General features: G+C 35.4%; 1 protein-coding gene across 13 annotated transcripts; it reads left to right on the top strand.

Annotated features, from left to right (window-relative positions):
* On the top strand, positions 1-21,427 carry LOC138317419 (lachesin-like). Of its 13 annotated transcripts, none has more exons than XM_069259063.1 (12): positions 9-179; positions 3,745-4,012; positions 6,038-6,147; positions 7,389-7,526; positions 8,223-8,364; positions 8,799-8,956; positions 10,540-10,741; positions 11,350-11,577; positions 15,084-15,128; positions 16,962-17,006; positions 17,681-17,725; positions 17,825-18,150. In XM_069259063.1, exons 2-12 carry the CDS (start codon positions 3,958-3,960, stop codon positions 18,133-18,135), a joined length of 1,479 nt encoding a protein of 492 aa, XP_069115164.1. In that variant the 5' UTR covers positions 9-179; positions 3,745-3,957; the 3' UTR covers positions 18,136-18,150. The 13 variants fall into 13 exon arrangements, with proteins under 13 accessions (XP_069115163.1, XP_069115160.1, XP_069115165.1 ...); XM_069259065.1 differs by lacking the exons at positions 3,745-4,012; positions 17,825-18,150 and adding exons at positions 18,678-18,722; positions 19,461-21,427 and having other exon boundaries at positions 20-179; XM_069259059.1 differs by lacking the exon at positions 3,745-4,012 and having other exon boundaries at positions 4-179.
* Positions 21,428-22,247: the final 820 nt, after the last annotated feature.

Genomic DNA, 22,247 nt, shown 5'->3' with positions numbered 1-22,247 from the left:
ACGTTCCACTTCGCTGATTACATTATCTAACTGTACCATGGCTATTAAGCACGCTGGTAAGTCAAAGACCCACTATAGACTTATATATAGAGATCTATGTCCATCAGTTCTAGGAGTGAGGAAAATGTATGGAACTTCTGTTGTCTTGGTACTGGTTATGGCGATTACACTGACGAAAGGTAAGTTTGTAAATTTATTGTTAATATACATAAACAAGACTATATTTTCTACAAGCCATGACATTAACGAAATGAATATATCCAGTATATTACTTCCTTGATGTTGAACGAGGTTAATATCTAGTATACAAATGTATTCCTTCCTTGTTGTTAATTAAGGTAGGTTTCGCTCAATGAAATATAAAGTTTACGGCATTGAAATTTATCCTGTGCATATATATAATCTTCAGATCATTTTCGATTCATACAGCGAACAATATGGGTGGTCAGCTGCCTAGCTTGACCAGGAAAATACTCCTCTAACAATAGAGCGAAGTCAAGCTTTACATAGAACATGACGTATTTTTTTCCAAAACGAGGCCGCATCAACAAACGGAAGCGTGCAATAAAACGTCAGATAGAAGTGAAAGTCTTTCCAAGGCATGTTTAGCAAAAAAAAATAAATAAATAAAAAACTAACAAAACAACAAATCGATGGATTGTTTATACATGTCATATAATCTATAACACTCCAAGTTACTTACATACGCTCGCTAGCTTAGTACACCAAACATATATGTACTATGTAGTTAGTCTGCCGCTGTATGTGCGCTGGCATATGTGTTGAAATTAACTCACCACGTGCAATACAACAAAATCTGGGCGAGTTCCACTTGAGATGTGGCGTCTGTTTCTTCCATTGCTACATGCCGTCCCTGAGTTTCATTCCCTAGAGATATCCTAGGGTGCTACCGATTCCATTCTAATTTCCTACTCGTTGATGCCGATTCTGATACATTTTTTTCTCACACGCTTTCGTTCAGCCATTTTGTTTACTTTTAGTGCGTAACAATGCGCATACGCGAAACTTCGACAACACAATCCATCACAGCTTCATTTACATACAATCCTGTCAGCCTGACGATCGTAATAAATCAATGATTTCCTTCAATTTTGTATTCAAGACACAAAAGAAATCTGTTCTAAAGGGAAAAATGGTATTAAATACTGTTATGACTATATATAGTGTTGAGGATACTATACAGTGCAATGTAACGGAGATTTATAACAAATCTCGGATTGTATCAATTAAATGCATACCAACTTTTCATTTGAAACAATGACGAAGTTACAATCTCGGTGTAGAAACTAGTACATGTAAACTATCATTCCACTAAAATATAAATATATATATTAAGTACATCACGTGACAGAATGCTGGCTACACACAAGGGTACTATTTCAATAGTGCCCGGGCAAGCCGGCACTATTGAAGTGGCGCGAAATTGAACGTGTATGTATTGTGACGTCACCATAACATGACGTCATTATAACGTTGCGCTTCGATCACGACGTCAAGATGGCGGACAGGCTGTTGTGTGCGGGGATGGAAGCAAATGTTGCTTTTCTACAGAAGACAGTTCACTCATGTTCTATATTAATCTACTTTTAATCTTAATGAAGCTGAATCCCGTTTTATAGAAACACAGATTTCTGAAACAATTCATATGTTGTACTTTTAATGTAACAACGTGGTGTGGAAATGGAGATAGCGTTGCGAGGTGTCGCTTGACGTGCTTCTGTTACGATGCCATGAAAACGGGTTTCATGTCAGGGTGATGTACTTAACCCATTATCGCCTGTTTGAAAGGGCACTATTGCCTCGTAGTATTGTCTCGTGATAGGATAGTGCCCTCGCCTTTGATCTGTACAGTGCACATGCACTTATACTTAAGTTTTGCAATGTTCATTTATTTTATAATATATATTTTCATATAAAATATATAATTCCCTTTTGCCTATCCACCCATTTGATAATTCCCTTAATATTTATCTATACAATATTGTCAGTCTCCTTTGAGTAGCTTCATAAGATTTTGTTTTGATCCCAGGCAGCTATAATATATTCAATATTTGATGCTTTTTATTTTGCTGAAAAGAAATAGTTGCAGAAACTGATGTTTCGTAACATGGGATCGTGTCAAAACAGCCACCACAGGCGATGACAACATTCAGGCGTTACTCGCATTGATAGAATCCGGTATGCCGAACACTCGGCATGAACTTCCGAAGTCACTACAGGAATATTTCACATTCCGTGACGACCTTCATACAGTAGATGGTGTGGTTCTTTACAAGGAGAGAATATTCATTCTAACATCACTTCGACAGGAAATATTGGCCTTTCTACATTCAGCACATCAGGGGGGTTACATCTATGACTTCAAGAGCTGAGGTTTCAATATTCTGTCCTGGGATCACACCTGCTATCGCGTCGGTTCGGGCATCATGTTATCACTGCAATCGTATCGCCCAGTCCAACCCGAGTGACCACCACTGCCTTTCACCACGCCTGACTATCCGTTCCAATGTGTATGCGCGGACTACTTTCATTTCATGGGATGTAACTACATATCTCGTAATCGTCGATCGTTATTCTAACTGGCCAATAGTGGAGAAAGCGTCCGATGGTTCTAGCGGCTGGATAGAAAGCCTCCGAAGGACATTTGTTACTTTTGGCATTCCAGATGAACTAGCCTCAGATGGAGGTCCCGAGTTTACTGCCATGAGTACACAACGATTCCTCGAAAACTGGGGCGTTCACCATCGACTGTCATCAGTCGCCTTTCCAGCGCGTCTGACGATCGATAAAGACCTTGCCATTGGCCTTCCTCGTCGTGTAGAATCTACAGAAACTACAATTGCTGAGAAAGGGAAAACTTTTAGTAAGTACTTTGCATATCCAAAACCAAGTCGGACCCAATCCCCTCAAATGGGACAAGACCGGTGTTATCATCGAGGTTCGCCAATTCGACTAATATGTAGTTCGGATTGATGGGTCTGTACGTATTAGCCTGCCCAACAGGAAATTCCTCCGAAAATACATCCCTGTTATTACCCCTCCAGCGAGTCTGACGATTGATATAGACATTGCCATTGGCCTTCCTCATCGTGTATCGCTACCTACCTCAAATGTTCCAGAAACTACAATAGCTGAGAAAGAGAAAACTTTTAGTAAGAACACAATTGCGAGTCCTGCTCCTTTCACACCGACGGTTACTAGAAATGTGGAGCATTTATTTCGCTCATCACCTGATTACTCCGCGATCCGTAACACGCGATACCCAAAGTCGTCGTCATCTAGAATTCAACTATCCATCAATTCCAAAGGACAATCGTAACCGAACACCGCTCACAGTGCCCCCTAGTCCTATACTTATACCACAGACTCCATCACTCACACCCGTCCGTAAATCTGGTCGTACAACAACAAAACCGGTGTGGCACTTGGACTATGATATGTCTGGATGATTTGACATTCTACTACTCAGGACATTTGTGTTGTACTTTTTTACAGACTTGATGTTCATTTTATGTTCACTTAGACAAGTAGTCTAACATGTTAGTGATCATTGTATATCAGTCTATGCCAATAGTATACTCATATCAGTGATACATCACCGCTAAAGACTTGGGGGATATAGAGGATTATATGTTATACTGGATCATGTATGTGTCCATGTATGTGTCAGTATGTCACCAATTATTATTGTCTAGATCTAATCTGTGTTGTGTGTCTTTTCAGACCGTGTTCATTGTTGAATAAACACCTTATGACGTAAACGGACATGAGTCCCATTTATTGTGTGCATATCTGGGGCCGAGGATATGTTTACGTTCCACTTCGCTGATTACATTATCTAACTGTACCATGGGTATTAAGCACGCTGGTTAGTCAAAGACCCACTATAGACTTATATATAGAGATCTATGTCCATCAGTTCTAGGAGTGAGGAAAATGTATGTAACTTCTGTTGTCTTGGTACTGGTCATGGCGATTACACTGACGAAAGGTAAGTTTGTAAATTTTTTGTTAATATACATAAACAAGACTACATTTTCTACAAGCCCTGACATTAACGAAATGAATATATCCAGTATATTACTTCCTCGATGTTGAACGAGGTGAATATCTACTATACCAATGTATTCCTTCCTTGTTGTTAATTAAGGTAGGTTTCGCTCAATGAAATATAAAGTTTACGGCATTGAAATTTATCCTGTGCATATATATAATCTTCAGATCATTTTCGATGCATACAGCGAACAACATGGGTGGTCAGTTGCCTAGCTTGACCAGGAAAATACTCCTCTAACAATAGAGCGAAGTCAAGCTTTACATAGAACATGACGTATTTTTTTTCCAAAACGAGGCCGCATCAACAAACGGAAGCGTGCAACAAAACGTCAGATAGAAGTGATAGTCTTTCCAAGGCATGTTTAGCAAAAAATTCCCCAACAAAACAACAAATCGATGGATTGTTTATACATGTCATATAATCTATAACACTCCAAGTTACTTACATACGCTCGCAAGCTTAGTACACCAAACATATATATACTATGTAGTTAGTCTACCGCTGTATGTGCGCTGGCATATGTGGTGAAATTAACTCACCACGTGCAACACAACAGAACCTGGGCGAATTCCACTTGAGATGTGGCGTCTGACAGGGACACAAAACTTTACCCTGCTATGTGCGTGTTCGGTCATCATATACGGGACTTCATCCCTATATCACCAGGCAACATGTCCATTGCTACATGCCATCTCTGAGTTTCATTCCCTAGAGATATCCTAGGGTGCTACCGATTCCATTCTAATTTCCTACTCGTTGATGCCGATTCTGATACATTTTTTTCTCACACGCTTTCGTTCAGCCATTTTGTTTACTTTTAGTGCGTAACAATGCGCATACGCGAAACTTCGACAACACAATCCATCACAGCTTCATTTACATACAATCCTGTCAGCCTGACGATCGTAATAAATAAAGGATTTCCTTCAATTTTGTATTCAAGACACAAAACAAATCTGTTCTAAAGGGAAAATGGTATTAAATACTGTTATGACTATGTATAGTGTGGAGGTTACTATACAGTGCAATGTAACGGAGATTTATAACAAATTTCGGATTGTATTAATTAAATGCATACCAACTTTTCATTTGAAACAATGACGAAGTTACAATCTCGGTGTAGAAACTAGTACATGTAAACTATCATCCCACTAAAATGTAAATATATATATTAAGTACATCACGTGACAGAATGCTGAATTCTGATTGGCTACACACAAGGGTACTATTTCAATAGTGCCCGGGCAAGCGGGCACTATTGAAGTGGCGCGAAATTGAACGTGAATGTATTGTGACGTCACCATTACATGACGTCATTATAATGTTGCGCTTCGATCACGACGTCAAGATGGCGGACAGGCTGTTGTGTGCGGGGATAGAAGCAAATGTTGCTTTTCTACAGAAGACAGTTCACTCATGTTCTATATTAATCTACTTTTAATCTTCATGAAGCTGAATCCCGTTTTATAGAACACAGATTTCTGAAACAATTCATATGTTGTACTTTTAATGTAACAACGTGGTGTGGAAATGGAGATAGCGTTGTGAGGTGTCGCTTGACGTGCTTCTGTTACGATGCCAGGAAAACGGGTCTCATGTCAGGGTGATGTACTAAACCCATTATCGCCTGTTTAAAAGGGCACTATTGCCTCGTAGTATTGTCTCGTGATAGAATAGTGCCCTCGTCTTTGATATGTACAGTGCACATGCACTTATTCTTAAGTTTTGCAATGTTTATTTATTTTATAATATATATTTTCACATTTAATAACCTTTGGCCTATCCATCCATTTGATTATTCCCTTAATATTTATCTATACAATATTGTCATTCTCTATGTCATATGAGTAGCTTCATAAGATTTTGTTTTGATCCCAGGCAGCAATAATATTTTCAATATCTGATGCTTTTTATTTTGCTGAAAAGAAATAGTTGCAGAAACTGATAAAATTGTTTCAGTGCATGGCCAGTTGCCAGAAATTGTCGACGAAATTTTGCCAGAAGTGAAACCTAAAGGCAGCACAGGCTATCTTAACTGTACGGTTGTGAACAAGCCGGAGAGCCAGAAGGTAGGTTATCTCCCCTTATTTTGTAATCGTGAACAGTAAAGACAGATGGAATGTTATCTTATTTTTACCACATTTGGACCAGAAGGTACTAGGAAGGTTATCTCCCCTAACTCTGTAATCGTGAACAGTAAAGACAGATGGAATGTTATCTTGATTTTACTACATTTGGACCAGAAGGTACTGGGTAGTTATCTCCCCTTACTCTGTAATCCTGAACAGTAAAGACAGATGGAATGTTATCTTGATTTTACTACATTTGGACCAGAAGGTACTAGGTAGGTTATCTCCCCTTACTCTGTAATCGTGAACAGTAAAGACAGATGGAATGTTATCTTGATTTTACTACATTTGGACCAGAAGGTACTAGGTAGGTTATCTCCCCTTACTCTGTAATCGTAAACAGTAAAGACAGATGGAATGTTATCTTGATTTTACTACATTTAGACCAGAAGGTACTAGGTAGGTTATCTCCCCTTACTCTGTAATCGTAAACAGTAAAGACAGATGGAATATTATCTTGATTTAACTACATTTAGACCAGAAGGTACTAGGTAGGTTATCTCCCCTTACTCTGTAATCGTAAACAGTAAAGACAGATGGAATATTATCTTGATTTAACTACATTTAGACCAGAAGGTACTAGGTAGGTTATCTCCCTTACTCTGTAATCGTAAACAGTAAAGACAGATGGAATAGTTATCTTATTTTACTACATTAAATTGACAGGGTATAGTAGTTATATCTCCCCTTACTCTGTAATCGTAAACAGTAAAGACAGATGGAATGTTATCTTGATTTTACTACATTTAGACCAGAAGGTACTAGGTAGGTTATCTCCCCTTACTCTGTAATCGTAAACAGTAAAGACAGATGGAATGTTATCTTAATTTTACTACATTTAGACCAGAAGGTACTAGGTAGGTTATCTCCCCTTTCTCCATACCTCTATGGTGAATGAACAAACAGGAGGGACATGAGGTAATTTGTCTCCCCTTTCCTATATTTATGTGCTTGTAAATTTTATTTTGAATTAAGTTTTCCTTATTAGTGTAAAATATGATTTTAAATGGGTATTAGCTTATTGTACCTAAAATGTAATGCGGTCATATATATCTCGCAGAGTGTTTTAGGTACATTGTATTGGTCTATGTAATAGCTTATTAGTACCCAAAATGTACGCCATTCATATCTCGAATAGTATTTTAGGTACATTGTATATAAATTACAATATTTATTAACAGGTATGTTGGCAGAAGGGAAAGATGGGAGGAATCGATTCATTCGACATCAGTGAAGAGGATCGTATTTTGGTTGCCAACAATATTGCTCAGGGGGAAAGGGAGGATTCTGGAGAACCAAAGTACGAGATCATAGTGACGGTAAGTAAAGGGATAAAGATAAACCAGCTGGGGGTGTCAATCAAATCATTTACCCCCAAGGATGGCATTTGAACTCTTCTCGTTCAAAGACCGGAACAGTTCATGATGAATTTTCATGGGTAAATGAGCTTAGTAAATCAATTGAACATGTATAGTACCGTCAAACCAACCAAGTTCAAGAAAATTGCAGAAATAAATTGTAATGTTCATGGTTGCATGATAATGTATCAATGTTTTTACTGGCCATCACTATATATATAGCTAAGACCCAGCTTATGGGTTATGGGAGTTTGCGAGTGTCAGGGGCGGAGTCCATAAGGACAACAGTATCAGGAATTATTACAAATTATATTATATGTAATATAAGGTTATTTGGTTATTTTGACACATTCCAGTACGCTGTACAATAGAGAAGATTACAGAGCTTTAACTATCCAGTGCTATCTAATTATTTTAGTTTGTAAATTGTAGTAATCCTTATTCTATGGAATGAAAGTTACAATATCATGTATAGTCTGTATAGTCCTGGGCCAGACATTTATAGTCAGGATGTGATCAACAAATTAAAGGGTAGCCATACAACTAAGACACTTAAGACATGGATCGATGATAAATGTTTGACAGTTGTTTTTTCCTGAATCCTTTTGATTTTTCTTTTCAAAAGTTGTCTTGAGTATGATTCATTTCTATTTTTAGACCCTTGGTTTACGTATCAGATACACATTGATTGTGAGAGTACTGTCTGAGGAGGATTCTGGGTTCTACACCTGCTATATACGACAACAAAATCAGGACTGGCAAACATGGCCGAGCAAACTAGGAGAACTCATGGTACAAGGTGAGAGGTCAAAAGTTGAATACTAATGTAAGGGGTCATAGTTGAATGATTCTTGGAAACTTGTATATACTGTATTTGACCAATAAGTACTCAAACTGTTAAATAATTGAAAACTGAAGGCCTTATGGGGCACTTCAGATAGGACTAAATTTGGACTAATATTACACAAAATTATTGCACAAGGGTAAAAATCAATTAATTTAAAGTAAAATTTAATTAATTAAATTATAGAAGAAACCAAATAGAGAGACCTACATTGTTTTCATGGTTTTAATCTATATTTAAGTCATTTGTGTAGTGATATTGAAGCCTCAAGAAAGGGGAATAGTGCTTATTGTGACAGGACGCGTATTTGGTCGAATATGGTAATAGTCCTTATTCATTGTAACTTTGACTGAATACAGCTTAATCACATTTTATAATACTTCCAACAGTGGCGCCAACGATGTCTCTACAAATGCAGAGTGTGTACGAAAGGCCAATTGGAGGAAATATCACACTTCGATGTGATGCGTTTGGAAACCCAGCCCCCAATATTACATGGAGAAGAGAAGATGGAAAGTTCCTCCCAAACGGAAAGTCACAGTCATGGGTATGGTTCCTATTTTGTTCTTAAAGATTATTTTTAAGGAAATTAGACGTTACAGTGTTCTTTAAAGATAGATTTCGCCCAATGAAATGTACAGTTTACGAAATTGAAATTCATCCTGTACATAGATATAATCTTCAGAAACAGCGAACAATATGGGTGGTCAGTTGCCTAGCTGGACCAGTAAAAATAGAGCGAAGCCAAGCTTTACAGTAACATGATGTATTCTTTTCCAAAACGAAACAAACGGAAGCGTGCAACAAAATGTCAGATAGAAGTGACAGTCTTGCCACGGCATGTTTAGTTTAAAAAAACAACCCAACAACAAATCGAAGTACGATGGATTGTTTTACCCTATGTCATATAATCTATAACACTTCAAGTTACTGACATACGCTCGCTAGCTTAGTACACCAAACACATATGTGGTTAGTCTGCCACTGTATGTGCGCTGGCATATGTGTTGAAATTTAACTCACCACGTGCAACACGAACCAACAGAATCAGGGCGAGTTCCGATTGAGATGTGACTTCTGTTTCATTTATTGCTACATGCCATCTCTGAGTTTCATTCCCTAGAGATATCCTAGGATGCTACCGATTCCATTCTAATTTCCTACTCTTTGATACATATTCTGATTCATGTTTTTTTTTCTCACACGCTTTCGTTAAGCCATTTTGTTTACTTTTAGTGCGTAACAATGCGCATGCGCGAAACTTCGACAACACACTCCATCCCAGCTTCATTTGCATACAATCCTGTCAGTCTGACGATCGTAATAAATCAAGGATTTCCTTCAATTTTGTATTCAATTCACATTTGTTCAATCTCATACGCATTAAGAAATTAAATTGAGGTATTTTAAATATGTTTTTTTCCATCTTTATCGGATTTCACAAAAAGATATCTATTTGGTTGGGCGAAACCTACCTTTAAAGACAAATATTGTGAAGTACTGGTGTGTAAAATCTCTCTTGGAAATTCCTACAAATAGATTTAATGTCACTTACCAAGAACTGAAATTCTCCAAATATCACACCATTGTATGACAATCAATTTAAGTACAACACTACATCTAAATATAGAAATACTTATTTATGTTTAACTTTGACAATCTGGGCTAAGAATTTCAACTTTAAACATTGATTTGAACATTTGTAAACTAAACACACAACGGTATTCAAGTCACTTTTTATACTCTAACCCAATCTCCCCTGAAATTCCATAAAGACCAAATGTGTTATCGGTGTAAATGTGTTGAGACACTTCTAAGTGTGAATATGACAGTGTCAGATATTCTAGCAGAGAATCATAAAATAAAGTAACTTTGAAGCTTATTTGTAAAAGTTTTCCTACCATTTGTGATCAATATGTTAATTAATTTATGGATTAATGTGGTTTTTTTACATTTTCCCATTGTAAGATCCTCATCTACATTTACATCCAAGTCATCGAAAGTGATTTTGATTAGTTAAATACAAGTTGCTTGTTTCATGATTGATGAAATTAAATTGAAATTCATAGTAATAGTTTTTGCACATATCAGTGTGTTTATTTATTTCTGTATTTCGTTTGTGTTTTGTAGGGTGCTGATCTGCAGCTGATTAACATTGGAAAGAAGGATCGTGGAAATTATATTTGTGTCGCAGACAACTCAGTGAGACCTCCGGCCAGATTTACTGTGGAAGTGAAAGTGTTTTATGCACCGTCCTGTTTTGCTGTTCAGAACACAGTTGGCCAAGCTCAAAACCGAGGATTCAATGCCAAGCTCGAGTGTATTGTCACAGGTCTGTATTCAGTTGTATCAGTAATTTTTCGGCTTCTATTTTTAATCAATAAAAATTCCCATCCAGCGACAATGCAGCTCCTTTAAACATTAAAAACTTCAGGGCATTCAGTAGGAGCAAAATCTTAAGAGTCAGTGACCCTTGGCTGTTAAATCCTGAGAATCGAATCAAATTCATGAGAATTGAAATATTAAACTTGACGGTCAATAATTAATTGCGTTAAAATTCGGCTATATTTAAATATTTCTACAAGTCACATTTTATTACCAATAACATTGATAATGTTTTACAAAAAAGTATGGCTATGATATATTTCTAAAGGTTAAGTAAAGGAAATGAAGAAAAATATATTAATTATGTAAAATAATTAATTTAACGGCAACAAACAAATGTCAAATTTACTTGTTTTGTATATTTGATTGTTTTTTTTTAAATAGAGAGAGAAAAATCAAGTTTATAAAATCTTAGAAACTTGCATTAACAACAGTATTTAATTTTGTTATAGATCCTTATTATCCTGGTTAAGTGAAGTATTTCTTTTAAGTGACTGTAACTTGTGATATTTAATAAGTGATATGAATAAAGAATTAGACATTAAAATGTTACAGGTTATCCAACGCCCAGCATGCACTGGGAAAAGCTACAGAATGGTGAACGCTACCAGATCAGTGACGGAGATGACTACAGTACTGAGAAACTGTCTTCTACGGAAAATATGATCACAGACATCTGGTACACGTTATTGGTGAAAAACGTTCAGGCTAACGACTATACAGAGTATTATTGTGTGGCGACAAATACCTATGGCAGAAATGAAACGACATTCATGCTCTTTGGTAAGTCTCTTACAGATTATCAGAATCATTTGTCAGTCTCTTACAGTTTATCAGAATCATTTGTCTGTCTCTTACAGATTACCAGAATAATTTGTCAGTCATATTACTTATTTCTTTTTGTCACCTTAAAACATAATTTGTATAGACAAATCTTATTTAAAAATTAATTATTCTTTACATAAGCTTTTATAGGGAAGTAAAATATTTATTTTTATTGGGTCATGATAATTTTTAATGGGAAATGCTTTATTATTATAGAATAAAATACAAATTTCTTTTGTTTATACACTATAATGATTTTATACTATATATGTACTTCTACTTTCTGTTAAACACGAATATTCCTATCACACAAGCTAGACAGCATATCTGTAATTATCATTGTATTGCTTGCTATTTCTCTCACTCCCCAGTCCCCAAATTGCTACAAGTTTTATAAGTTCTGTAAAAGAATTACATGTTTATTAAATATTCATTGAATATATAATTACATTCTCTCCTGATATTTCAATATTCACCAAAAAGTTTTGGATCAACTTTTTATTCATAGATGTAAATATTTGATCCCTAATCCATAAAAGACTATATGTATGGCTAATGTGCCCCCTTAAACATAAATCATGATAATGTCACAGTGGAAATATTGTGAATTTTGGCCATTTTTTGTTATTAAACTTTTTCATTGTAAAACTATGGAGTCCCCACTTTAACAACATATATGATAATCATCCAAAGGTATCCGAAGAATACCTACATATTCTGAGTAAATATTAAGTTTGATCACAATTTCTCTCTATTTTTTCTTAGAAGAAACTATCAAAAAATAAGCAAAAAATGACAAAATATATTTGAAAGGTTATACATATCATGGCTGCTAAAGATGAATAAAGCTGAAATAAAATTGTAGACTACAACTTGGCTTCTTGTTCTGACTGTATGTTATCATTACACTTTACTGTAGATGTAAATATGATATTTTTTAACAGTACTGTTAAAATTCATATTTAGCTCTTATTTTTAATTGTAAAAATAAATCGGTGCACTGAAAGTACAGTAATTCTCAAAATGTTAGTAACTTTTGATGGTAAATAACACAAAAGCTTATCTTGTTTCATGAGTATGAAAAATACAACACATCTAACTTTGATTAGTATTAATTGATTAAATTATGATAGTAATAATTAATGATAATAATAATTTCTAGCAATGCTAACTTCTGCTTTTTATACACATTCAAACTGCTTTTTAGTGCTAAAAATGGTAGTTTCTATATGGATAATTTTGCAATAATGATATATTTTAATTATGAATTATGATTGGTCCATTGATTTTAATTGAAATTGCGAAAAAATGAAGGAAGAATAGAAAACAAATGTACAGTAATATGCAAATTAAGATGCCTTTAGACTCCCCTTAACAAGTAAAACTGGACTTGCAGAATACGAATATATTTAATTTAGCTGTTGTTCAAATACTTATCAATATGATTATGAATATAATACATTGTATATAAAGTTAAATTTAAAAAAAAAAACACCATTCGATTTAATTAATAGTTAATTAATGCCATCATATTGCATTAGGAGACTAAACACATATCCATTAATGACACTTTTATTCTATATATATTTATAGTCTTTCTGCTTCACAAATAATCTAAATGCTTACCTCACCTTCATGTGCTTTGGACTTATTTCAATACATTCTGTTATATTGTTGTCTAGCAACAGGCCTGGCAACGAGTATACAGTATTTATGATAAAACAGACATTTGAATTGCTTTTAAAAATTTCTAACTTGTAAATTAAGGTGGAAACTTTAAGAAAGTTAGTACTTTGTGATGTGTATAAGGAATCATCTAAATCATGTCATGTTCCATAACACTTGATCATATTATAGCCCATAGTTACACCATAGCAATCATTTTTCTCCACAGCAACAACACTCTGACACTTGAAACACAAAAAAAACTGTGATTTTAAAGTTATTTAATCAATGAAAGTTTTACTGTTTATTTCATATCTATATTTTAGTTGTCGGTACAGTTCTGACAGAATTTAATCATATAATTCTATTTTAGCGTAACGTAGAAATTAAAACAACAGGACAGTCTTCATATTTCTGTCAAAGTCCCGAGAGGATAGCAACGATACATAATACATCTCATGAGGTATACAGTAGTAAATCTATAGACTATATATATTAAGATGTGTATACTTGATTCTTCAATTCAACATTACGATCCATGTTGAAAAGCGACCGGGAAGATAAATGTATGTAGAAAATCAGCGTAAACATCTCTAGTTACGCTGTGTCGAAACACCGAGTACATTATAAAGGCGGGGCCGTAATCCGGGCAAACAAATACGTACACTATTTTTATCACAACGTTTTCGCTACAAAAAGTTGTGAATGGCGCTTTCTGCACAGAGTAATAATTTTATGTATCGTCTTAAAACTAAAAGAAAATTACTATTATCATTACAATTCCATAGTTCACTGAATATGTTTCTCATTTATTTTTTTCCGGATAAATAATGGTCGTGCCCGATACCGTTTTATATTATTATCACAGCCGCTGCGATCTCTGGCTCGTTTTATTTCATAGAATTTTCTTTTTTTTCGGATTTGCAGCATTTGTGTCCAAATTCGATATTTTGCATAAAGATTTAGATTTTTATGTTGGTTCTGTTGACAAATAAATGGTGTTTGGACAAAGCTGCGGCCAATGTGAAAACTTTGTTTGTTCAAGCCATTTTTCAAAAAAAAATGTATAAAAATGCATAAAATGGCTTAAATATATCGTCTTTTAACCCATCTACAAATACTGTGAGTGGAAAATCATCTTTAATTACGAAAACATCGATACTACACTCCTTTGGAAAGCTATATTTGTAAGATTTGACATTGTTTGAATTTCTATATATTCTGGGGCAATAATTGTCCCTTATTGCATCTACTCCTTTCGTATCTTATTCCGTCTTTGCATATTACAGAGTTAGATCCCTTGCGGGTAGGTATCGATTGTTACGTTATCATTTTTTGAGCGCAAGTCACGTCGTCTTCTCCGAAATGTATGACGTTACCCTCGTAAACACATGACGTCAAAATCAATACCCACCCGCAAGGGTAGATAACTCTGTAATATGCAAATACAGAATATACGATAATGATCTTATACTATGTACTTCTACTTTGTGTCACACATACAGGTGCTATATAAGGTATATCGGTAGTCCTGCACGTCTTTGTAGCACAGGTTCTGTTCTGAGGACTTACAGTTGTTAGATAGTTTTTCATCTGTTACTCCGAATTTATTTCAATTTGAAAACATGGAATGTAGTGACTAGTATGAAATAGCACAGGCAAAAAAGACAAAATGAGGCAAACAGTCCTGCTTATTTACATACAACATATATCGTGGTAATCTATTATTCTATGATAAGTCATGAAGGTGTTATATTTTCACTCTATTAGATGTTGGTTCCACGTTTTGTCTATTACAGAGACCGAGGACTGTCAAGGGCCAACCTGCCTGTCTAACATAACAGGTGAGTCGACTGGTGTATGTGCGCTAAAGATCAATGCTTTGTTTTCAGAAATAAACCAACATATACAGTAAAACCTCTTTACCTTGATCTGCAGGGGACCTAGTTACATGTAATAGCTCGAGGAATAACGGGGTATTTGAGTCAGCAGGGGCTTAAACACTACGATATCGAATTATGACACACCATGAATGCCATTGACATTTGAAAATCTGTGTATAACAGCATGGTATTAATTACAAAAGTGATTTCTAACCGCTGTAGTTATGATATTGGAAAGAAATGGATAAAATGCACATTACATTTTTTGTAGATAAAAAACCCGTGTGACGAATAAATGGCTTAAATAGTATATATTTTTGAAGAAAAGGAGATATATTTCGAGGAATAAGGGCGAATAGCGGTTCGAGATTTCCGAGATTCTGTATATAAATCATATAGAGGAACTGTTGGAACCACGAGATCAGTTAGACGAATGGGATGTATTCGTGAAATGCGAGTTCAAGTTAGAGGGTTTATACTGTACATTATATAACTGTTTACAACAACATCGTTTAACCAAACATATTATCAAATATACTTAATATGACTTATTATTATACCTCACTTTCATTTAGAAAAGTGTTGTTTTTCATTTAGAATGTCGCCTAAAGTTTACTAAGCGTGAGTTATTGGAGGAAAAATCTGCGCGTGGAATCGACCTTGCTTTTTATAAATCGGTTCTTTTTCCGTTTAATTTTCCCTTTATTTTACTCCTTTTGATATTTCCGCTATCGCTTGTTATCTTCTCTATCGTTTGAGAACATCCGCATATCTGTATCTTGACAATGAACTTCGCAATAACAGGTGGCCGAGCACACAGTAAAATAAGGATTGCGTACTTCATTTTTTGACTCATGGTGGGCATGTTTAAAGGTTATTTGTGACGTCACTAATGCAATGATGTAATTGATCTTGATATTCTTCATAATGATGAACAAGTTTTTTTCGCCCCTGTGAGGATGGCTCTGGGTTCTGTCCCCTGGCCGAGACACACCAAAGTCTATAAAAGCGGTAGTTTCTGCTCCTGCTTAGCGCTCAGCATAACGAGAGTGGAACGACTGGTTCGCCCGTTGTCAGTATAATGTGACCGGGTGGGGTATGTTGCTTGGTGTCTTCGGCGGCATGCTTCAGTGATATAGCACTATAAAAATTGCAACATTTCCACTATGCAAGAAGACACAACATTAATATACCGCAGTCTCCCAAAACACACACCTCGCAAAACATACACGCAAAACATCGCATACATGGGAGGCCGTCCTTACATGACTATAGCTGTTAATAGGACGTTAATTAATCAAACAAACAAACAAACAAAAAACAAACAAACACGAAAGAGAAGAATATGATTATTCTTTGTAACACTAAAGAATGCGAAGGTCCAAACTGCCAGTCTATCAGGTAAGGCGATTTGTCTCCTTTGGGAAATGGGGTATTTCTTTACATGTACCTATCTAAAAGTGATATTCACAGACATCTTCCTTGATGTAAATTACTCGATCTTGCTTGTAAGGAGCATTTTGAATGGTTCAAATCAAACAGAAAAACATGCGTCGTTCTTGCGAATAGAGCGTCTGATTGGCCAACACAACGGAGTAATTGGAAAATATGTAATGCAGAGACTAGTATGAAATAGCACAGGCAAAAAAGACAAAAGGAGGCAAACAGTCCTGCAAACAGTCCTGCTTATTTACATACAACATATATTGTGTTAATCTATTATTCTATGATAAGTCATGAAGGTGTTATTTTTTCACTGTATTAGATGTTGGTTCCACGTTTTGTCTATTACAGAGACCGAGGACTGTGAAGGGCCAACCTGTCCGTCTAACATGACAGGTGAGTCGACTAGTGTATGTGCGCTAAAGATCAATGCTTTGTTTTCAGAAATAAACCAACATATACAGTAAATCCTCTTTACCTTGATCTGCAGGGGACCCAGTTACATGTAATAGCTCGAGGAATAACGGGGTATTTGAGTCAGCAGGGGCTTAAACAATACGATATCGAATTATGACAAACCATGAATGCCATTGACATTTGAACATCTGTGTATAACAGCATGGTATGAATTATAAAAGTGATTTCCAACCGCTGTAGATATGATATTGGATGGAAATGGATAAAATGCACAGTACATTTTTTTTAGATAAAAAACCCGTGTGACGAATAAATGGCTTAAATAGTATATATTTTTGAAGAAAAGGAGATATATTTCGAGGATGTAACGCGACACATAAGGACAAAATTATATGTTATTTTATATGTGTATATGTTATGACATAGTATTGTCGAGGGACTAATCCATCCCTCGACAATACTCTAAGGCAATAGTGCCCTCTCAATCAGGCCATAATAGATAAATAGCACAGGCAAAATAGACAAAATGAGGCAAACAGTCCTGCTTATTTACATACAACATATATCGTGTTAATCTATTTTTCTATGATAAGTCATGAAGGTGTTATTTTTTCACTGTATTAGATGTTGATTCCACGTTTTGTCTATTACAGAGACCGAGGACTGTCAAGGGCCAACCTGCCCGTCTAACATGACAGGTGAGTCGACTTGTTTTTTTTTTCATTTAGAATGTTCTGATTTGATTAAACTTAAACACATGACATTGAATAAGTTAGATATTTCTTCGGAATTGGCAGGCGAGGGAAATAACCAAAGTGGAATAACCCCTTGGAACCTCCGCACGCGACCAGAAGTTGACGTCATCTGCAACATCAACCAACAATGGCAACGCTGTTGCTTATTTTTGCAGCCTGACGAATTTAGCAATGTTGGGAAATATCTTCAAGAGCTATTTCACCAGAGATGTTTTTCTATCAATTTTGTTCGGTATTATAAAATAATTATGCCCCTATGTGTCTCGTTACATCTAGAATTGTATCCCTCCACAGAGGGCTATAATTGTATAATATTACGTGGACGCTTCCGGTTACATATCATTACATTATGATAGTTGTTTTATAACGCTGGGGAACATATTTTACGATTTTCTCTTGATACTACATCGGAAACAAAACCTACATATATATATATGCACATAATGTACCTACATTTGCATAGAGTATGAATTACCACTTTATCCAAGTATTCTTTTGTGTAAATCCTATATCCATTCCACTGCTGGCGATATTCGAACATGACTCAATTTTGATAGAATATAATAAATGCAATTTATAATAGCAGTTTGGGGTATTTCTTTACATGTACCTATCTAAAAGTGATATTCGAAGACATCTTTGTAATTGATGTTCTTATTCTTACATATCTAGTTACACCCCCGCGTCTGATTGGCCAACACAACGGAGTAATTTGAAAACATGGAATACAGAGACTAGTATGCAATAGCACAGGCAAAAAAGACAAAAATGAGGCAAATAGTCCTGCTTATTTATATACTACATATATTGTGTTAATCTATTATTCTATGATAAGTCATGAAGGTGTTATTTTTTCACTGTATTAGATTTTGGTTCCACGTTTTGTCTTTTACAGAGACCGAGGACTGTCAAGGGCCAACCTGTCCGTCTGACAAGACAGGTGAGTCGACTGGTGTATGTGCGCTAAAGATCAATGCTTTGTTTTCAGAAATAAACCAACATATACAGTAAAACCTCTTAACCTTGATCTGCAGGGGACCCAGTTACATGTAATAGCTCGAGGAATAACGGGGTATTTGAGTCAGCAGTGGCTCAAACACTACGATATCGAATTATGACAAACCATGCATGCCAATGACATTTTAACATCTGTGCATAACATCTTCTTTGTAACTGATGTTCTTATTGTCATATATCTAGTTACACCCCCCCCCACCCCTCGAATCTTCGAGAAATTACTCGATCTAGCTTGAAACGAGCATTTTCAATGGTTCAAATCAAACATTAAAACATACGTCGTCGTTGCGAATAGAGCGTCTGATTGGCCAACACAACGGAGTAATGATTTTAAAAGAAAGTTCTATTTATAAAGCTTTCATTTTTATTGTTTGGATAGTTTAATATCTTAATGTCTTATTAACAGTTAGGTTAATGTCAGGGTGACCTCCCCTATATGCAATGTTTGTGTGTGTGATTAGGGAGGCTGGGGTATAACAAATTTTAAACGATTGCGTACAGTAGGTTGAATTTTATGGTCTTTTACACAAAACTTTCTCACAAGGTTGTTTTCAAAGAAATGATTTGCCATTAGGGGTTGATAGGTGTGTAAGACCAAACTGTATATCATGAGGTAGTCATTGCTATGCTATATACAGTACATGTATTTGTCGTATTACAGAGACACTGGACTGTGAGTGGCCATTCTGTCTACTCAGTACAGACGGGGCGAGCAGAGCCCGTGGCTGGGCTGTTTTCCCATTGTTCCTGGCCTTGTGTAGCCTCCTTGTCTTCAAATGATGATCACGTGTACAACAGACGTACGAGTACACATGTTAATCTTTATATATAAAATTATACGCGTAATCTCTGACAGATGAATTTCCTTACATATAGGATGTACCCAAGAAAGAAATGCGGTATTGTCAAAACTGTTTGCCATTTGTAAGATCAGGAGCAAATTCCCTTTACTATATTGAGTTGTTTTGAAAGCGATGTTTGATAAATAACTGATTCAATTTCTTATTCCAATAAACTGCATGTTGCTGTGTTCAGTATGTAGGTTTAAAGCAGTTTGATCCTTATGGTTTTGATGGTACGTTTGATTAATATGTATATGTGTTATGGACTCAATAACCATGCTTTCTAGTATTATCATTATCAGTGTATAATGTTAGCACAACACGTTAATGAATTCGATTGAATAACTGATTGCAATCGAGTCATTATGTTCCCACCATGAGTGGGGTCATGACCCCACGTTGCTACGCCAGCGACTATTCCCGTAGTAATACAATCCCCGCACGTGTTGTATTATCATTATGCACTAATAATGATAATATGGTTATTGAGTCCATGTCAGTACAAATTGTTAATATTTCAATATATTTCTGTTTTTGTGTTACACGTACAGTTTACATATTTTATTCATGAAGATATTTTATTCTCTTAAACACAAACGTTGAATCGATCAATTTTGAAACTCTTTGTGTTTTGCCTAACTAATCTAGTAATTCATGTATATAAGTTTGTTGTAAAGATATTTTTCCATATGAGCTTCTTAAAACCACAATATCTTAATTAGCTATATGAGGTCGTGTCCTTTAATAAATTTGGATGCAATTGATTCCTTGTTTCCTCCTAAAAGTATTGACAAAAACAAAATATATCAGATATGATTTGATTTCATTAGCTAATATATTGTCAAGTAGAGTTCGATATATATCACATCGACACGGTATTTGTATTTTTCTATGACGTCACAACTACGTCAATATTGCACTTAATTGATAATAATTGATACTTGTTATTATATACATTCAATAGTGAATAGAAACATTTTGCCTTATACTATATTTCCTTGAAAATATCTCTTCCATAGCCTTAAAATTGTTATCTCCATTTCAATGTGGAGTGAGAGCCCTCCTGCGTGCGGGCAACGCTATATTTCGGGGAATCGATCCCATGGTGCCTTGTAACCCATGTGTATCAAAATTATATATGCATATAATTATGTACTTGTTTATTTGTTTCAATTATATCTACTCATATTTTATGTCCTACACAAGTATAAAAAATGTAAGTAAAAATATCCTTCGCACGGGGAAAGTGTATTTACACCGAGCAAAAAATAACAAACGAAAAGAAAATCATATAATGTACACATATAATCTAAAATAATTCTACATTATTTTCTCTGATGCAAGAGTGAGCTACTTAGTGCCTCCCACGTCTTTTTAAAGATTTTAAGCGGTATATATCCGCCCGATAACAGTTTGATGTTTATATGCTTTTGGTTTGGGTATTTTTTTAACAAAATTGAATTAAAAGTTTTATTATAGTTAGTTCGTATCATCATCTATAATGACGTTCGCAAGTCCAAATATAGGATCAACCGTCAATATATATAGTTGCTTCTGTCTTGTATAATCATCAATTTCACGCTGTTAAAATATGTTCAATTATCACTTTGTAAAACCATATTATAGTTACGACAAAAGGGCGTCAACATGCAAATTTATTTGCGATTTCATATTGAGATTGCGGATGAAACTGGTGAGTCTGGCAGGGATCTTTTTTGTAATCAGTGGTTTTGTTTTCAGCTACCGTTAAACGAGGAAGGATTTCTATTTCAATGTTTTAAATACCGATTGCCTTCTAGTTATTTTTTGAGAAATCTTGGCATGCAATATTTTAGGTCAAAACCGTCATCGTTACCAGATGTCGAATGCCGTAACGTCGAATTGACTTATCATCTTGTTGAGGAACAACAATGAACAATAGGAGTGCTTAAAGCTGACAATGCGAGTTCAAAATATTAAAAAGATAACTGGGGGATGTCTCAGAAACAATTTTAGGAAACAAATTCATTAGAGACATGGATCATTTAATGACTATATACAATTTTGATTATATACATAAAGTATATATTTCTTTAAATTTCAAATACATGCTTTTTAACATGCATTGTCAGCTTTGAATTTCATATTAATTTGTTATTCAGGGCATTATTTCATATTACAAGTTCATTTCTGGACATGGTTAAAAACGAAGGAAGGTGGTTTAATCTAGTTTATTATATTAACATCCTCTTTACAGCAATGTGTGTAACGTGTAGTGATGTGTTGGTGTATTTGTTGTGGGAAACTACCGGTACATTCATGTTTCTGAAATCTCTCAGCAGAAACGCATACATGAACAGATCGGTTATGACTGCGGTGATCGCCAATACCCCACAACCAAACCTAATGCTCTTCGGAACATGAATATAGAGCAAAAAAATGCCAACCATACTTTGTGCTGTCATAGCTATCACGAAAACTACGAACACGACAGAGACTATCCGAAAGGCTTCCGCCGCCGATGATTTTGAATGTGAAATAGACTTACTGGCACGGCTCTGTCTTACAGGAACTGTTTCTATCGGAGTAACATCAATAGTATTCTCGTTGTTTTTATCTGGATGTTT

The sequence above is a fragment of the Argopecten irradians genome, chromosome 3, assembly GCF_041381155.1.
Source record: "Argopecten irradians isolate NY chromosome 3, Ai_NY, whole genome shotgun sequence".
In the NCBI taxonomy this organism is placed as follows: Eukaryota; Metazoa; Mollusca; class Bivalvia; order Pectinida; family Pectinidae; genus Argopecten; species Argopecten irradians.
This window is presented reverse-complemented; position numbering and strand designations above follow the sequence as displayed.

Bases quoted from the DNA above. Each gene is read 5' to 3' on its own strand.
- LOC138317419 (XM_069259059.1), top strand. From the start codon at position 38: ATGGCTATTAAGCACGCTGGTAAGTCAAAGACCCACTATAGACTTATA. The intron at 6,148-7,388 runs GTAGGTTATCTC...ATTTATTAACAG, and splicing joins ACAAGCCGGAGAGCCAGAAG to GTATGTTGGCAGAAGGGAAA. The intron at 17,007-17,680 runs GTGAGTCGACTA...TGTCTATTACAG, and splicing joins CTGTCCGTCTAACATGACAG to AGACCGAGGACTGTCAAGGG.